Source organism: Bos javanicus, chromosome 11 (assembly GCF_032452875.1).
Source record: "Bos javanicus breed banteng chromosome 11, ARS-OSU_banteng_1.0, whole genome shotgun sequence".
Classification (NCBI taxonomy): Eukaryota; Metazoa; Chordata; class Mammalia; order Artiodactyla; family Bovidae; genus Bos; species Bos javanicus.
Window position 1 is genome coordinate 4,288,789 of NC_083878.1, and position 19,880 is coordinate 4,308,668.

At 47.8% G+C, this 19,880-nt stretch overlaps 1 protein-coding gene across 8 annotated transcripts in view; it reads right to left on the reverse strand.

Moving 5' to 3' along the window:
* The window catches only part of CRACDL (CRACD like), a 133,473-nt gene that overhangs the window by 66,463 nt on the left and 47,130 nt on the right, over positions 1 to 19,880 (reverse strand). The window contains exon 1 of one of the 8 annotated variants that reach the window (XM_061431626.1): positions 7,830 to 9,302. The exons of 4 other annotated variants lie outside the window; for them this stretch is intronic. In XM_061431626.1, coding sequence (XP_061287610.1) covers positions 7,830 to 7,903 — 74 coding nt within the window. In that variant the 5' untranslated portion in view covers positions 7,904 to 9,302. Of the gene's footprint in view, positions 1 to 7,829; positions 9,317 to 19,880 lie in introns of those variants that run through there. 3 more of the 8 variants (XM_061431625.1, XM_061431627.1, XM_061431632.1) reach the window with 3 other exon arrangements.

Sequence of the window (19,880 nt, forward strand, 5' to 3'; positions counted from 1 at the left end):
AATAAGAAAGGAACTTAAAAGCTTCACAACAACAACAACAAAAAACCCAACTCAGGACTTCCCCGGTGGTCCAGTGGCTAAGATTCCACGTTCTCATTGCAGCGGGCCCAGGTCTGATCCCTGGTCAGGGATCCCACACGCCGCAACTAAGACCTGATGCAGGAAAATAAATAAATCAAAATAAATACTAAAAAATCAACTGAAAGGGGACAGTAATACAGGAAATGAAGGATAAAAAACCTATAAGCATAGAGAAAACAAAGAGCAAAATGACAGAAGCTAGTATCTTCTTATCAACTGCAAAAAGGAAAGAAATTCTAAAATAGGCTGCCACGTGGATGAACCTTGAGGATGTTATGCTAAGTGAAACAGACCAGTCACCGAAAGACAAATGCTGAATGACTCCACTACTTATGTTGTGGAATCAAAATCACAGATTCAGAAAGCAGAATGGTGGCTACCAGGGGCTGGGGAAGGAGGGAATTGTGCCCGGGGTGGGGGGAGGGGGGTGGTGCACGGTTGGTTTAATGAGTACAGAGTTTGTGTTTTGCAAGATGAAAAGAGTTTTGAGGATGGGTGGTGGTGCTGGTTGCACAACAAGATGGATATACTTAAACCACTGACCTGTATGTTTAAAAATGCTTAAGATGGCAACATTTTATGTGTATTCTACAACAATAAAAATGGGGGAAATGCACACACAAAAAATGTATTCACCAATATTCAGCATTATTTATAATCAGAAGGTGGAAATAGCTCAACAACTGATGAATACATTTAAAATATGATACATAACATACAACAGAATATTATCCAGCCATAAAAAGGAATGAAGCATTAACACATGCTACAGTATGGGTCACTTTTGAACACATTATGCTACATCAAAGGAAACCAGACACAAAAGTGTGCATACTGAATGATTTCACTTATATAAAATACCCAGAACAAGGCTTCCCTGGTGGTTCAGTGGTTAAGAACCTGCCTTGCCCTGCAGGGGATGCCAGTTCAGATTTCTGTCTGGGAAGATCCCACATGCTGCCAGACAGCTAAGCTAGTGTGACAGAAACTACTGAAGCCCTCACGCCCTAGAGCCCACAGTCCACAATAAGAGAATCCACCACAGAAGGAGTCCACGCACCACAGCGAGCAAGTAGCCCCTGCTCTCTGCAACTAGAGAAAGCCCACGCGCAGCAATGAAGACCCAGCACAGCCAATAAATAAATAAATATTGTTTAAAAATACCCATAATTGGCAAATCCATTGAGACAGACAGTAAGTTAGTGTCTGCCAAAGTCGGGAGTGGGGTGCTCTGGAGAGGGAGGTAGAATGGGAAGAGATGCTAATGAGCAGAAGGGGAGATGAGTATTTCTTTGGGGGAGATGAATACATTCTCAAATCACATTCTGTTCATAGTAGCACAACTCTGGAAATAGACTGGTGACTGCACACTCCTAACAGGTGAACTCTATGGTTATACAAATTATACGGCAATAAAGCTGCTGGAAAAAAAGAATGACCAGATAAAAAGGTGAAGTACTCCAGTACTTTGGCCACCTCATGCAAAGAGCTGACTCATTGGAAAAGACTCTGATGCTGGGAGGGATTGGGGGCAGGAGGAGAAGGGGACGACAGAGGATGAGATGGCTGGATGGCATCACTGACTCGATGAACGTGAGTCTCAGTGAACTCTGGGAGTTGGTGATGGACAGGGAGGCCTGGTGTGCTGCGATTCATGGGGTCGCAAAGAGTCGGACACGACTGAGTGACTGAACTGACTGACTGAACTGAAAGACATTTTTGGAAAAGAAGACATGATACAATGTGTCTCTAGCAATCCCACTGTAAAGCTGATATGAAAGGAGCAAGGATCAGATCTTGGATACGATCTTACCCAGTATTTATCTGGGTAAATCTAAGCATGGACAGACGAGCAGGTCATCTGGATTTCAGCCATACTCACAATCGGCACCAGTGTGCCCGCCCTGCTCTCCCTGCCCTGCAGGCTTCATCTCCCTCCAGCCCAGGGCCTTTGCAGATGCTGTTCCCTCTGCCTGAATGCTCTTCCCTGCTCTCATGCTCCCCTTTCTTCTCATTAACTTGTGCTCAGCCCTCACTCCCACTGGCAGGTCTGATCAGAGAAGCCAGTACCTTCCACAATGCATAGTTAGAAGCCCTGACCTTTTGTTCACCGCATTCGCCAGTTTTCATCACATCTCTGTTTGCACAATTCTGTGATCCGGTTCCCCTTTATGGATTTAAACCTGCTCACCTTCCCTAAACATTTAATCAATTTTTCCTTTTTTGGGGGAAAAAGACAAAAATAAACTGTGACTTGACTATTGTTCTCTAGTGACTCACACCAAGATCTGCCTGTACCTTTTTTTAGAAAAAGAAGTTTCACATTACTGAGGCAACGGAATGTGTAAGGCTTGTAAAGTTCCTGTGAGAAATCTCTGCTCGAAAATCGTGCTGGCTTTACTGCCTCATGATAGACACTTTTATGCCCAAAACCAGAGGATTTGACCTTTCAGAGTACACCTCGAGGTGTGTGCATAAAACCTGCTTCATTCACTTGTTGGGAACAACAGGGAGGAGAAAAGGTAGATCCAGTCTGACATATGGAGAAAAGAAAGCAAAGAAATTGCCCGGAAATAAACCCACACACCTACGGTCAGTTAACCTTTGACAGAGGAGGCAATAATATACAGTGAGGGACAGTTACTTCGGCAAGTGGTGCTGCAAAAGCTGGACTGCTGCATGCGAATCACTGAAATTAGAACTCACCCGCACACCATACCCAAAGACAAGCAGAATGCCAAAAGACTAAACATACGACCCGACACCATAATACTCCTAGAACAGAACACACGCAAAACTTTCTCCGACATAAATTGTAGCGATGCTCCCTTAGGTCAGTCTCCCAAGGCAATAGAAACAAAAGTGAAGATAAACAAACGAGACCTAATGAATTCATAAAGGGAATCATAAAGAAAAGGGAAAAACAATCTTACAGGCTGAGACTCATAAACAAAATGGAAAAACAATCTTACAGGCTGAGAGAAAATATTTGCAAATGATGCAACTGACAAGGGCTTGATTTCCAAAACATACAAATAGCTCATGCTGCTAAGTCACTTCAGTCGTGTCCGACTCTGTCCGACCCCAGAGACGGCAGCCCACCAGGCTCCCCTGTCCCTGGGATTCTCAAGGCAAGAACACTGGAGTGGGTTGCCATTTCCTTCTCCAATGCTTAAGAGTGAAAAGTGAAAGTGAAGTCGCTCAGTCGTGTCCGACTCTCAGCGACCCCATGGACTATAGCCCACCAGGCTCCTCCATCCATGGGATTCTCCAGGCAAGAGTACTGGAGTGGGGTGCCATTGCCTTCTCCACAAATAGCTCATACACCTCAACAAAAACAAAACAACCCAATCAAAACACAAGCAGAAGACCTAAATAGACATTTCTCCAAAGAAGACACAAAGATGGCCAACAGGCACAGGAAAAGATGATCAACATCGATAATTATTAGAGAAATAATCAAAACTACAAGGAGTTATCACCTTATATCAATCAGAATGACCATCATTAAAAAGGCTCGAAATAGGCAGAGGGCATAGCAAATAGGGAACCCTCTCTTACACTGTGGATGAGAATGTAAATTGGTACAGCCACTATGGAGAACAGTATGGGGGTTCCTTAAAAAGCTAAAAATAGAGCTTCCATATGATCCAGCAACCCCACTCCTGGGCATATATCTAGAGAAAACTATAATTCAAAAAGATATGCACCCCGATGTTCATGACAGCACTATTTACAATAGCCAAGATATGGAAACAACCTACCATCAACAGATGAATGGATAAGGATGTGGTGTATATATACACACAATGGAATACTACCAGTCAATCCTAAAGGAAATCAACCCTGAATATTCACTGAAAGGGCTGATGCTGAAGCTGAAGCTCCAATACGTTGGCCACCTAAGGTGAAGAGCTGACTCACTGGAAAAGACCCTGATGCTAGGAAAGACTGAGGGCAGAAGGAGAAGGGGTCAAGAGAGGATGAGATGGTTGGATGGCAACACCGACTCAATGGACATGAGTTTGAGCAACCTCCGGGAGATAGTGAAAGACAGGGAAGCCTGGTGTGCTGCAGTTCATGAGGCTGCAAAGAGTTGGACACGACTTAATGACTGAACAACAACTCAGTGTGTAGGTATGTGTGAGTATATATATATTACAGATATATATACATGAATCACTTTGCTATACACTAGAAACTAACACAACATTGCAAACATTGCTTGAAAAAATGAAAGCAAAGCAATCAGATGAGCAAAGGGCTGAAAACCAAGAACTCAAACACAGAGTCATAGTGCTCAGAGGACAGCAGGAGGGGAGCAAAGGAACTTACAGGGAGGTCAGTTTCCTAGAGACCAGTAATTGATAGTCTGTAAAAAACCTAAAATTACGCTTGACCTAGAGAAGTGAGTCATCTCCCATCCGGCTAAAGATGTAAAACTTGAAGACTCACTCCTTGAGAACAGGGAACACGTACCAAGCATGGTACTGCCACACAGGAGATCCCCAAAAAAGATTGTTGAATGAATGAATGCATGAATGAGCAAATGAATCAGAGGCACTCACAACACTTGTCAGACAAAGGATTCACCTTCTGAGAAAGATGACACAGCATCCACTACTCAGTCACAGTTCCCAAGACCAGGCGACACTCCAATGTCTCCAAGACAGGTGTCTTTCAAAGCTCATGACTTAGGACTTCCCCAGTGGTCCACTGGTTAAGAATTCACTTGCCAGTGCAAAGGACACGGGTTCAATCCCTGTCTAGGAGGATTCCACATGCCTCAGAGCAACTCATCCCATGTACCACAGCTACTGAGCTCAGGAGCCCTAGAGCCCACACCCAGCAACAAAGACTCAGCACAGCCAAAAATAAATTAAAAAAAAAAAAGTCCATGACGTAGCTAAATGATGTCACATTTCTTTAGTCTGATTTCTTGTCCTTGGCTCCCTAGACATCACCTGCCCTAGAACCATGCAGAGCCTTTGGGAGTCAAGGAACATGGATGCAAGGAGGACCCTGCTTCAGATGCCTGGTTCCTGTCCTTGGGGTTCCCTTCAGCCAGGGTGCTGACAGGGACAGTGACCGGATCCAGAGAGAATGACGCAGTGGACCAGAAGTGGCTAGCCTGTTTCTTTGCCAGACAAACAGCATAGTTTATAAGCGTATATGTAGTGTCCCGTGTAAGATAAACTATACCATTTATTTGAAACTTCTGTAACAGTTGATTTTGCAGTACACAGAGTCCTTATGAAGAAGTGCACTGGTAAGCTACTTAGCTGGGAATGCATACCCTCCTATAGACGTATATAGACATACAGACAGGAACCTACGTTCAAGTATGCAGCCTCTGTCTCCATGGAGTTCCTCAATGAGCTCATGCAATACATGACAGCTTTCACACGAGTTACCTGCTTTCACTCGCTCAGAAATGAATGTTTTCATACGAGATTTTTAAACGCTACTTTAGGCATTTTTATGTTAATGGAATAAAACAAATCTATGAGATATGTTTACAAAACCATAATTTCAAAAATAGTAAGGGGCTTCCCTGGTGACTCAGTGGTAAAGAATCTGCCTGCCGATGCCAGAGACGCTCATTTGATCCCTGATCTGGAAAGATCCCTCAAGCTGTGGAGCAACTAAGCCCGTGACCCACAACTACTGTCTATGCTCTAGAGCCCAGGAGTCAAGACTACTGAAACCTACATGACACAGCCCGTGCTCTGCGACGAGAGAAGCCACTGCAATGAGAAGCCCGAGCACCGCAACCAGAGAGTAGCCCCCTCTCGCCACAACTTAGAGAAAAAGCCCTCGCAGCAGCAAAAAACCAGCACAGCCAAAAATAAATAAAAGTGGTGAGCACTGAACTTTGCAACCTCAGAAACTGCATTTGTACAATTCCTGGAAAAACATTCTAACACTGGGGTATCTTGCCAAGATGTGATCTGACTTGGAAACTTACAGTCTCTGAGTGAGCTGTGAATTGTGCTAATCGCTACCCACTTGGGATGAATGGACCCAAACCCTGGGGCGCAGGGAAGCTTTATGAGGGCTGGTCTGTTTTTAACTTGAATGTTTTTAGGTAGTAAATTCCCCTCTTTTCTGCATGTCTACCAAAAATAAGGACATGAAGAAAGTTCTTAAGGCTAAATTTATCTAGGATGTTCCATATGTGATTGGCAGTTCTGTAGCACAGCAGATGCAGAGCTCAACTTTTGTTTTGCTTGTTTTTCTTTTTTAATTAAGAAGTCATGCTCCAAAGTCTATTAATGAGGAGACATCACACCACCACTCTATTCTGGCCCATTCAAAACAGGCAGCATCAGACACTGAGGTTGAATAATTATAAGTAAAAAAAAAAAAAATTTAATGAAACAATAGCAGCAATGGTGACTTTCCTGCATAGGGCTTTGCAACAGTACAAAGATATGTGTTCACAAGGAAGCCTTTGGTTGTTGGGTTCCTGTCCCTATGTAGCAAAAGAAGCAAGTGAGGCTTGCGGGGGGGAGTGGATGGTCTGCCAGGTCTCCCAGCATCCCCCACACCTCCAGATGTATGCTGACAAAGTGGCAATATTTGTTTCCCAAGACGGTCCACCCAGCCCAGATGATGTGCACACATGACCAGCACTTGGCTGGATAGAGGCTGCCATACTGGAATTTTCCATTTGGTGTATGAGACATGCAAGCTGTTTACTTATACTTGCAAATGCATTTCCACCACATTGGAGCTCTGCTTCCCTTTGTACCATCATGGTGGAAGCACAGTGCACCAAAGGCCAAACATTTTCAAAGGATCAGGTCACCTGCAGCAGGGCGAGGTGGCTTTGCAGGTCCACCGGCCTCTGCGCCCTAAGAACTTGGGCAGGCCACCACCCTCCGCAAGTCTGTCAGTTAATAACAAGCCCTTTGGCATCATGTGAAGAGAAAGACAAACACCGTATGACCTCACTTACATGTAGAATCTAAACAATACAACAGACTAGTGAATGTAACGTAAAAGCAGCAGATTCACAAACAGGACAAACGAGTGGTTACCAGTGGGGAGAGGAAATGGAAGCGGCGCACAGGGAGGGGATTAAGAGGCACACACTACTGGGTATAAAATAAGCTCCATGGATACGCCGTACAGCACAGGTAACATACCCAGTATTTTATAATAACTATAAATGGAGTATAAACTTTAAAATTGTGAATCGCTACATTGTACACCTATAACTTACATAATATTGTATGTCAACTATACTTCATTTAAGAAAAAAAAAAAAGAACAAGCCCTTTGGTGCCCTTCGGTGCTGACAGTTCCAGGAACAATTCTAGTGATCTTTTATGTTGCCCTTTGCTGCCTTCTCTCCACCAAAAGGACACAGACTGTGCCGTGTGGATCCACCTTATGCAGGCATGGGATGTTCCGAGGAAAACCCTCTGTCTTCCAGCCCACTTCCCCTCCCCTTCTCTCTTCCTTTCACTCCCCATGCCCTTCACCTTAGCACCCTGCTCCCCTCTGTTTCAATATATGCATGTGTCACAAAGAAAATAAAGAAAATCATTATTTTGTTCCAGAATTCACATAATTGAAGGAGATATATAATATACATAGTGACGTCTGTAAGGAAGGGGGTCATAAATGACCACAGATACTGAAAGTGCCCTCAGGCCCCGGGGGTTGGGGTGCGAGCTCGGGCCCCCCTCCCTCTCAGCCCCTCCATCTACCCCACCACCTCTCAGCTCTCAGGGGCGCACCTGGGCTCAGGCTTGATGCACTGGTAAAAGGCAGCCATCTTCGTGCACATGGAGGGGGCCTTCGGCACTTTCATTCTCCGGAAGGACAGAGGCCTCCCCTTCCCCAAAGGGGCTCTCGGGTCACTCCTGGGTGCAGATCAAGAGCTTTGCTCCCGTTTCCAGAGCAGCACCTCGGGCCCCGAGCCCACGGAGGCTTCTCCCAACTCCTGCAGCCCCGCGGGGCCTCCGGGCAGGTGTGCAGCACAGGGCCCTGGGAGCTCAGACACACAACCACTTCCTCCTTCCCTCCATCCACGTGGACGGCCAGGGTGGGGCTGGAGCTGCCGCCACCTCCCTCTGAGCTGAGTCGCTGCCCAGCTGCTGAGGGTGGAAATCAACAAGCCCGGGCTCTGCCTCCCTGTGCTCCCGACAGAGTCGGGCAAAGGGCACTAATCGCCCCATCTGAGTGAGGGTTCAGGGCCCTGGGGGAATGTCTAACGCCCCACAGCCGTTCGTTCCCTTGCTCTGGCTTTCTCCTTATTCCCTCTTCAAGCTTGTTGCCGCAGGGCCTGGATGTGTTTGGTGATCTTCTTTCCTGGGACCTTCCCAAGGCTCCTCCTTTCAGGCAGGTACCTGCCCCAGGGCTCGCTGTGGCAGCCAGAGCTGCAGCACTCCCTGCTGGTGACCACACCGGGCAGGTGCACAGACCACGCCCGGCCCCTCCACAAAGCCACCTCCCGGTGACGTCCTCTCTGATGACCTGCAGCTGCCACTTCAAAATAACAGACTCCTGCCGCCCAGCCTCGCAACTGCACCTGAGTTCCTGCAAAGTCTAAAGGCTGCTAACCGCATTGTCGGCGGTTTCCAGGCAACGTCTAGAGGGCTGACAGAAGGCTCTGGATGACAAGTGTGGCTCTGTATTATGAAAACTGCGGAGCAGCAAGCAGCAGGGGTGCCTTCTGAAGACAGTGCTGAAGAAGTCCTAGATTCCTCTTCTGTTTTCCGAAACGCATCCATATATATAAAGTTCTGGTCCTTGTTGTTGTTAGTCACGTTTAACTCTTTATGACCCCGTGGATTGCAGCACGCCAGGCTCCTCTGTCCTTCCCTATCTCCAAGAGTGTGTTCAAATGCATGTTGAGTTGGTGATGCTAGCTAACCATCTCACCCTCTGTTGCCTCCTTCTCCTCCTGCCTTCAATCTTTCCCAGCATCAGGGTCTCTTCCAGTGAGTTGGTTCTCATATCAGGTGACCAAAGTATTGGAGCTTCAGCATCAACACTTCCAAAGAAAGTTCTGGTTGACTTGTTTATAATTGAAATAATAAAGCATAACCAGTGTATTTGATGGTAACTAAAGAAAGCAGTGAGTTTAATGAACTTGGGGAAAAATGAGTGCTGAGTGTCCTGCTGGCAGTTTACACCCACCTGCCCTTGGACTCTTCAGAATCTTTTTTTTTTTTATTTAACTTTACAATATTGTATTGGTTTTGCCATATATCAAAATGAATCTGCCACAGGTATACATGTGTTCCCCATCCTGAACCCTCTTCCCTCCTCCCTCCCCATATCATCCCTCTGGGTCGTCCCAGGGCACCAGCCCCAAGCATCCAGTATCCTGCATCGAACCTGGACTGGCGACTCGTTTCATATATGATATTATACATATTTCAATGCGATTCTCCCAAATCATCCCACCCTCTCCCTCTCTCACAGAGTCCAAAAGACTGTTCTATACATCAGTGTCTCTTTTGCTGTCTTGTATACAGGGTTATTGTTACCATCTTTCTAAATTCCATATATATGCGTTAGTATACTGTATTGGTGTTTTTCTTTCTGGCTTACTTCACTCTGTATAATAGGCTCTCTTCTAAAGATGCTCTCAGCTGCCTGGATGTTGCCAACAGCTCAGCCTTCTCTGGGGAGAGGGACAACAGACTGGCGGGGGTGTCCCTGTCTCCCATGAGGCGAGTCAGGGGCAGAGCAAACCACTGAAGGGTCAGGGATGGGCTTGGCTTCAGGGTGGATGTCTCTGAGGAGTGATCCCAGCCAGTAGTCCTCTCTCCCTACAGGCCAAGTCCAACAGACCCACAGCTGCAACTCACCCCACTGGAGGCCAGCTCAGCACTCAGCGCATTGAACCTAAGCCACCCTGCTGCTCGCTACGGCCAGCCCTGCTCTGGGCCTGGTCAGTGTCCCTGCAGGTCCAGGACGGTGTAAGTGGAAAATCTGATTCTGAAATCAAGGCCTGTACCTCATCCAGCTGTGAGCCCCATGCAGGCAGCTGCCTCCTAAGAAGCCCAGGTCAAGGTCTCTCCTATCACCTGTCCTTGGCAGACATCAGTAATCAACCACAGCATCATTCTCAGAACTGCTCACCACACAGCCCTCCAGGGAGCTCCTGCCAGTTGCCTGGAGCAGCACTTGGCTAGAAGCCTGTCGACATCATTGGCAGAAATTGCAGTAAATCTATAGAATTGGATTCTCGCTGTGTCTGCCACTAACAAGCTACTAACCAGCTGAATGACTCGGGGCAAACCACTTCCCTCTCTGGGCCTCTGTCCCAAGTCTGATATGAGTGGTTTGAACTCTGATATCTGGCAGGCTATCGGATTACCTCAGGAAAAATAAAGGTCTGTAAAATTGGCCCAAACTTCATTTTTCTGTGAAGATGCTTCTGTTAACCAACAGAGGAAAAGACGTGCTCGAGCTGAGAACATCTATGGAAAATATATTTTCAAAATCTAGTCACTATACTGCTTGTCTGAGAGCCAGAAAAATGAAGAGGCAATGACATCATAGGAAGTCCCTCAGTCTGGCCTGGCCTCCTCGCCTCCTGCTGCCGCCACCCCTGCCCACGCAGCCACACCGGACACTCTGCCAGCAAGGGCATGCCTCACCCACACGCGAGAGTGCCTCTGCCCACGACCCAAGGAACCTCACATTCTTCCTCTGAGCCCCTGCCCACCCACATTATTTCCCCTCCTGGAATGTGAACTCCTTAAGGGAAGAGATATGCTCTTTTCATCTCTGTAGCTCTGATATCTACACACAGTAGATGCTGGGAAATATTTAATGAATGAGTGAGCCTCATCACCTGCGCTTATAAAAATCTAAGGCCAGGGACTTCCCTGGTGGTCCAGGGATTAAGACTCCACCTTTCCAATGCAGGGGCCCCAGGTTCAATTCCCTGATTGGGGAACTAAGATCCCACATGATATGCGGTGTGGCCAAAAAAATTATAATAATAAAAAAAGGGCAAAATCACTTTTAATAAGGTAATTTGCTTTATTAAGTTCCTCCTAAGGAGGGGGGGGGGGATTCTCAAATAGTTGGCTTCCGTTTGAGCCATTTGGTAAGATGCTCTGACAAAGTGCTCCTGTGTGATTCAGATGTGTGGGCTGGCTGGGTTTGACATAAATATCTTCTATTTTGCAATTTGGAGACATCACATTTGGAGAGTGAGGACATGGAGCAATCTGAACACACATTTGGCTCATTATGTGAGGACATCTAATATTCCAAATTTTTCCAGCCTCTCAGTATTTTAAAGGCCTTGGAGAAGCAGCCAAGTTCCCATTTTCTTCAATACTGCCGTGATGGGAGGAGGGTGTTGTATATATATATATTAATAGATGCCCCATACCAGTTGGTAGTTAATGTGCATAGCTGGTCTCCTCAATCAGACTGCAAATTCTCTAAGAACAATGTCAATCAACTAGATGGTTTTATGTATTCCAAGAAGCCAAATATGCAGTAGGTGCTTAATAAGTGCATAGTGATTAATTAATACAGGGCTTCCCCAATGGTCAGCAGTAAACAATCTGCCTGCAATGCAGAAGACTTGAGTTTGATCCCTGGGTTGGGAAAATCTCCTGGAGGAGGAAATGGTAACCCACTCCAGTTATTCTTGCCCAGAAAATCCCATGGACAGAGGAGCCTGGTGGGCTACAGTCCATGGACAGAGGAGCCTGGTGGGCTACAGTCCATGGGGTCACAAAGACTCAACTAAGCATGTGAGGATATGACGTGACTGATTAATACGGTGCAACATACGAGCCACATCCTCCTGGACTAGCCAGGGCCATCAGTGCACACAGCAACAGGCATGGTACCACAGTCAGTAAGGGAGCACCCATGAAGTCCTTAGCTGATGGATGCACAGGAAAGAGGGAGGCAGACTGTGCAGACACGTGGGATCCCGTGAGCAAGTGAGGACTCTGGGAATTTCTCACACTTTACCTCCTAGCAAGCCAAGGCATGATGCCGGCGGAGCTTACATGTGCCAAGAACTGCTGTACATATTCCACATGCATTTCTTCTTTAAATGTCAGCGAAACTGAATATTACGAGCATTCCATCCAAGCCAGGTCACTCGGAGTCATGCACTGGAGGAGCAGTGTCACCAGGTGACGGTCGGCGGCAGCACGAGGCACCAGCACAGGCTCCAGGTGGAGGGTGGAGCCTGGGGGACTCCTGCTTCCAGGTGCCTGCTCCTGGGATGGGTGCAGGCTTTCCTGCTGAAAGGTTGCCAAACAGGCAGGGGGCTCTCTTCCATCTCCACTGAGTCGCATTTTTCCGCAAAGGCAAGGGCGCAGCAGCCAGCTGCACCAGAAAGGCAGCCCCGAGTTCCTGGTGGACACAGTCCCACTCAGTCCCGGGCTCTGAGTTCCCGGGCAGGCGGCTCAGGGAATCCTGTGGTCCCGTCTGATATGTCCCCCGCTGAGCAACAGAGGAGAGCACCCTACTGACTGCTCCTTGGAGAGGAAAATTTACCGAGCGTTCTGCTTAATGGCGTGAGGCACCGACAGGCTGACCAACCTGGGACGCTGTGCCTCAGCTGCCTGGAAGCCCACCCCCGGGACAGCTGCTGTGGGCAGGGTGTCTGAGAAGCCTGTGGTTCCGCTTTCTCCTGGAGGCAGCCCAGCAGGATGGAATCTGAGGGTGAACAGGGGCCGAGGGTGGTGTGTGCACCTGCCGGGGATGTCAGGAGGCCTCATGAATGGAACCCCGGTGGCCCTGCCGCTCCAAGGGCAGCCAGGGGACCTGCGGCCTCAGCATCACCTGGAAGCTGATGAGAGGCTCAGAATCTCCGACTCCATCCACCCAGATCTATGGTCTCAAAGTCTGCCCTGGGCCAAGGGCCCCTGGTGATCCCTCTGCATGTTAACGTTTGGGAACCACTGCTTTACAGCAGTTATTCTCAGCCCTGGCTGCACATCAGAATCCCCTGCTGCTGCTGCTGCTAAGTCGCTTCAGTCGTGTCCGACTCTGCGACCCCACAGACAGCAGCCCACCAGGCTCCTCTGTCCCTGGGATTCTCCAGGCAAGAACACTGGAGTGGTTGCCATTTCCTTCTCCAATGCATGAAAGTGAAAAGTCAAAGTGAAGTTGCTCAGTCGTGCCCAACTCCTAGTGACCCCATGGACTGCAGCCTACCAGGCTTCTCCGTCCATGGGATTTTCCAGGCAAGGGAGCTTTAAAAACTCCTGATCTTCAGATCATGCCCTGGCCCAATTGCTGGCAGAGGACCCCAGGTCACTTCAAATGCAGGCAGGGCAGAGAACTGCTGTTCCCCACCTCTGGTCCTGATGAACCTCGCTGCAGGGCAGGAACAGAGCTGCAGACAGAGAGAAAGGACTTGTGGACACAGGGTGGGAATGCGAGGAGAGGACGGACTGAGAGAGTGGCAGTGACACGTGTATACACTGCCATGTATAAAACACACAGCTAGCGGGAGCTGCTGTAGGAGCTCAGATCGGTACTCAGTGATGGCCTACAGGGCTGGGAGGGGGAAGGGAGGCTCAAGACGGAGGGGATATATGTGTACTTATAGCTGATTCATGTTGTTGTACAGCAGAAACCAACACAACATTGTAAAAAGCAATTAAAATAAAAAATACTTAAAAAAAAAAAGTACATTTCTGCATTCAATTCTACAGTTTCAGTAACAAACGGTTTTCCTTCAAGTCACAGAAGGTCAAACACAGAACTGAGGGAATACAGCTTTTTACGAATAGGAACCCATTTGGGGGAGAGAGGGTTAAAGACTAGGCTTTAGGCTACCTGTCACTAGAAACTGATGGCAGAGGCAGCAGCTCCATCCCTGGAACCCATCACCCCTAAAGGAGATCAGCCCTGAATATTCACTGGAAGGACTGATGCTGAAGCTGAAGCTCCCATACTCTGGCCACTGGAAGAGACCCTGACACTGGGCAAGACTGAAGGCAGGAGGAGAAGGGGACAACAGAGGATGAGATGGTTGGATGCCACTACTGACTCAATGGACACGAGTTTGAGCAAACTCTGGAAGACAGTGAAGGACAGGGAAGCGTGGCGTGCTGCAGTCCATGGGGTCACAAAGAGTTGGACACGACTTAGCGACTGAACAACAACAACTGAGTACAGGGGCCTACTCTTCCAGTGGGGGTGGAAACTGGGTTCACTCAGGCCCAGACACCCAGGAACTCAGTAAGAACCTGCCAAGGCCTGACTCAACATATGCTGTGGCCCAAGTCAGGAGCTACAGTTGGTCAATGCAGCTCTACACCCTGGCAAGAGTGGCTGTTTCAGGGACAGGCATGTGAGTCATTTCAGGCCCAGGAGAGTGAGGCTCAGGGCTTTTATGGAACTGCTGAAAGAGCATACTTCTTTTCTTTTGGGTCTGGAAGGATACGAGTTTAGAGAGGAAAGAAGCACCAAGAGGTAAAGAGGAAAAGCGAAGCACCGGGGGACTCTGCTGAGAGTCCTGGATCAAACTGTCCCTGAGGCAGTTACTGGTGATTTTCCAGTTACTAAGCTACAAAGTCTGTCTCTTGGGTTTTTAAAGAGCCAACAAACCTTTGCAAACTTTATTTGCAAAATAAGGAGTCCCAACTAATTCCCGGAGCAAACAGGAACTGTATGAGTGAGGTCAAGCCACCTGGACATGCTTTGTTTGGTTCTATTTTTAGATCTTTAGGACAAAGCAGTTAGATACACTTTCTGGACAGGAAAGATTGGTATCAGTAAAGGAAGAGTGTATTTATAGTAGATTTACAAGGGGCAGAGGTGTGACCCCTCCATATCAGAATCAGTTTTTTTTTCCTTTTATTTTTCTTTTTTAAAAAGCTTTTTATTTTGCACTGGGGTATAGCCAAGTAGCAAACAATGTTGTGATAGTTTCAGGTGAAGAGCAAGGGACTCGGCGACACATATACATGTATCCATTCCCCCAAACTCCTCTACCATCCAGGCTGCCACATAACATTAAGCAGAGTTCCCTGTGCTATGCAGTAGGTCCCTGTTGACTATCCATTTTAAATACAGCAATGTGCACATGTCCATCCCAAACTCCCTAACCATCCCTTCCACCCATCCTTCCCCCATAAGTCGGTTCTGTAAGTCTGTGAGGCTCTGTTTTGTCAGTTCATTTGTACCGTTTCTTTTCAGAGAATCACATTTTTCAAAAAAGATTTTTTTTGATGTGGATCATTTTTAAAACCTTTATTGAATCTGTTACAACACTGCTTCTGGTTCATGTTTTGGTTTTTTGGCTGAGAGGCATGTAGGATCTTAGCTCCCTGACCGGGGATTGAACCGCACCCCTTGCACTGAAAGACAAAGCGTCCACCCCTGGATCACCAGTGAAGTCCCTCAGAATCACCTCGGAGCAGCTCGGTAACCAGCGGAAGAAGCCATGACTGAGGTCTGTCCCACTTTCTGCACATGCTCAGTGTCCTCTGGTGGAAATGCTTCTTCCTTTGGGTGGAAAACAGTCTGGCAAAGAAGGAAGGGCTAGGGCTTCAAAAGGAGACAGATCCAGCTGAGAAGCAGTGACAGCAAGATCCGTGGATGAAGCGGGCTGAGGAGAGGTGGTCAGGAAAGCCAGTCTTTGATGTGTCACGGTGTCTTGGGTCCCCACAGGATCAGAGCTCCAGAATGACTCCCGGGCTCCAGGGGAGGCCCCGGTGGGGCAGTTCACCAAACTCAAAGGGACCACAGAAAGGGAAGACTCCACACGAACCCCAAGGCCTGGCAGAGCCACTGGCGCAGAGGCAGGAGGAGGCGGTCTTGATGGACTGGACAGAGGCACTGAGGCCAGCAGCATTCTGCCCACTCCGCCAGCCTGGACGCCTTGGGCCACAGCCCAGCTGCCGCAGCCAGGTGCTAAGGGCTGGAAGAAACACCATACCCGCTGAGATTAAGCTGGGCAGCTCTGGGCTCCCAGGGCTCAGAGTGCAAATGAAGCCGAGCTGTAGGAAAACCAAGTTGCTCTTTGGGCGCCTACCCTGTGGCCTGAGACCTGCACGTGGGGAGTCCGGCTGGGCTCCCAGCAGGCACGTGCCCTGCCCCAGTCCCACACCACCTGAAAGGAACATGTCTTTACACTAACACCAAGCACAATTCGGGAGACCAACCAGAGGTGCCAAAACTCTACCCCAAAGAGAGAGAGGAGCCTGGGCCTCAGTAGGACGGGAAGAGCCCCGAGTTGCTGTCTGCACGGGAGCCCTGGTTGTCACTCAGTGGCCAGGCCTCGGTGTCCCGCCTGTCACCGGACCTGCCGCGCAGGCCCGGATGAAATGATGTAATGCCTGAGGCGCTTGGAGCCAAAGGGAGGGCGTGCAGCTCACCGATATTTTTGGCATCTCTCAGAACGCAGCACATGGCGCCCACGCACACCACCTCCACACAAGGCCTGCTCTGGCTGTCCCGCGCTCAGCTCGCTGGGATGTGGAGACAGTGCGCCCACGGGAGCCAATCTGCGGCTGGCGGGTGGGCTGCAGACCCCCCAGGGGGCCCATTCCGCCTGGAGACAGCGGCCAGCAGGGTGCGTGAGCGGGACTGTGGGTTAGAACCTGGTGCAAAGGGGGCCCTGGAAGCACAGGGCAGACGCATCTGCCCCTTCCTGCCAGGATGAGCAGCTCTGAGTCCGAGACCAGGACAGGCAGAGAGGAAGAGAGGGAAGATAAGATGGCAGAGCTGGATTGGAACCCCACCTTCTCCCTGCGACCCGGCCAGCCTGGCCAAACCACCAGGACACCCCTGTCCCACTCCTGCCACCCAGGCCCACTTCAGCACAAAGAGGGAGGCATGAGTGACAATCTGGTGCCCACCTGCAGGTACCTGAGAAACGGGAGATGGAACTGGGCTTTCAGGGGAGTAGTGCCAGATGCTGTGCCCCGTCCTCCTACCCTGGAACCCAGTGTCTGCTGATCAGGGCTTCCCTGGTGGCTCAGATGCTAAAGAACCTGCCTGCAATGAGGGAGACCTGGATTTGATCCCTGGGTCAGGAAGATCTCCTGGAGAAGGGAATGGCAACCCATTCCAGTATTCTTGCCTGGAGAATCCCATGGACAGAGGAGCCTGGCGGGCTACAGTCCATGGGGTCATAAAAGAGTCGGACACAACTAACCAACACTCTCACTGAGCTGGGTGCAAAGAGGGCAGGGAGAGGGCACCTGGCACCCAGAGGCGCAGGAGTGTGGGGAGGGGGTGGGTGTCCATGGCAATTAGGCATCAGCAGGCAGCTGAAGACCAAGCACAGAGGCTGTAGTTTACAAATATGATATGATCAAGGCCGGCTGAAATTGGGGTCAATTCATCAGCAGTTATATTAAGGCATGGGATGTGTGGCTCGGTTGCTATGGCATTTTACTTCCAGACCTGGGTACCCTTACCCTGTACCAAGGCCCGTTTAAAAGCATCTTCTACTTCATGCCAAAGAGCTGCTAACCCAGGGCGGTGGGGGCGGACAACAGCGAGCAGAGTAACCCCCTTTTCTACGGTAAGATACATAGCAACTGCATTTTTAAAGTCTCTCAGCAGGAATAGAATAGCCAAGAGCCATAATGATGTTATCAGAAGGATGTTTACAATTCAGAATGAAATAATTATCACGAAAATATGACTGACAGGGTATGGTAAGAATTTTAAAAAATTAACTCAGTAAAGCTGCATAAGAACGAACTGAAAATGAGGATGAAAATATAGCCTTTAGAAGCTCAGAATCTCAGAGGTGGAAAAACTGACGCTTTCGCTAGGCAACCAACCATTTTTCAAGCTGTGGAACTGAGGCTGACAGATTCTGTAACCTGCCCCAGGACACAGTGAATCAGTGGCAAAACTGAGCTCTCTTGGCTAACCAAGTATGATGATGCCAAACATTCACTGTGATTCTAAACATATTCATTAATAATAATAAAGAGCAGATGACATCAAGAATGGTGGTGTAAAGACCTTCAAAAATCTCTCCTCCACAAAAGCAATTAAAAAACTGGCAAAAAATAAATAAAAAGTTAGAGTCAACTTTGTCAGAACTCTAGAAATTAGCCAAAGTCTTTACCATTCCATGGAGCATCTATTCCATGGCTGAATCTCAGTTGAAACGGAGTGTTGTGGCATTTTTAATTTGCTTTATTCCAACCTTTGGCTTTCCATCACCCTGGTAGCCTTGAAAATCACCAGGTTCACAATTACTGTGTAAATGAGTAGCCTGGCAGCCAACAGATGGGGAAGAACTGGGTTGGAGTGTCCTCAAAGCTCCACTCTCAGAGAATTGTCACTGTTTAATCTGTTTAGAGGTTCGCTGGAAAAGCCTGCCTGCAAGGGAAAAAAGCCCAGTCTGACCTGAGTCAGAGTTCACTTGATATAAAAAGCTCTTTTCCCCCTAAAGGTAAATATGCAACTTTGCCGAGGCAAGTGGATACAGTTAGGGCAAACATACTATGCTGAGCTGCGCTCAGTCGTGTCTGACTGTTCACGACCCCACGGACGGCAGCCCCACCAGCTCCTCTGTCCATGCGATTTTCCAGGCAAGAGTACTGGAGTGGGCTGCCATTGCCTTCTCCAGTCCAATCAGTAGCTGATCACTAAACCAACCAAAGTGGAGACTTCAGTGGCCACACATGACAAAAAACACAGTTTATAAAATTTGTTCAGAAAAGTCAATACAAACAACAACAAATGCTGGGGAACTAGGGAGAATCTGAAATTTAAAGTTGCCACATTATATATTTTAAATGTTCCACAAACTTACTAAACATACAAAAGAAAATAAGTGTGATCCATATACTGGATCCCCAGATGTTGGACTTACTTGACGAAGAACTTAAATCAGCTACTTTAAATATGTTCAAAGAACCAAGAAACTGTGTATTAAGCAAAGTATGAGAATGATGTCTCACCAAATATACAAGAATAAAGAGAAAGAAATTATAAAAGAAAACTAAATAGAAACTGGACTTGAAAAGTACAATAACAAATTTTTAAAAAATCACTAGAGGGACTCAAGAGCATATTTAAATGGATTCAATGAACTTGAAGATCCATCAGTTGAGATTAACCAGCCTGAGAAACAGAAAGAGATACAATGAAGTAAAATTCATATCATTGAACATACTAACATATGCATATCAGGAACCTGAGAAGGAGAGAAGAGAATGCTGCAGGAAGAATATTTGAAGAACTAATAGTTGGACACTTGTAAAATTTGAGGACATTTATCTATACATGTGAAGAAAGCTGAGCACCAAAAAATTGGTGCTTTTGAACTGTGGTGCTGGAGAAGATTCTTGAGAGTCCCTTGGACTGCAAGGAGATCCCATCAGTCCATTCTTTTTTTTTTTTTTTCAGGTTGTGAATAAATTTTTTTTTTGCCATTTAAAAACCTTTATTAAAAAAAAAACAAAACAATAAAAGGATACAGACACATGGGGTAAGGAGATGTTTTAGAAAAATGTCCATTTTAGTAACATCTGTAAAATACAAACCTCCTAAAAGCAGCAGGTGAACCTTGGTTAAATGATTTTTTTTTTGGGGGGGCGGATTTCTTTGGAAGGAATGATGCTAAAGCTGAAACTCCAGTACTTTGGCCACCTCATGTGAAGAGTTGACTCATTGTAAAAGACTCTGATGCTGGGAGGGACTGGGGGCAGGAGGAGTAGGGGACGACAGAGGATGAGATGGCTGGATGGCATCACGGACTCGGTGGATGTGAGTCTGAGTGAACTCTGGGAGTTGGTGATGGACAGGGAGGCCTGGCGTGCTGCGATTCATGGGGTCGCAAAGAGTCGGACACGACTGAGTGACTGAAC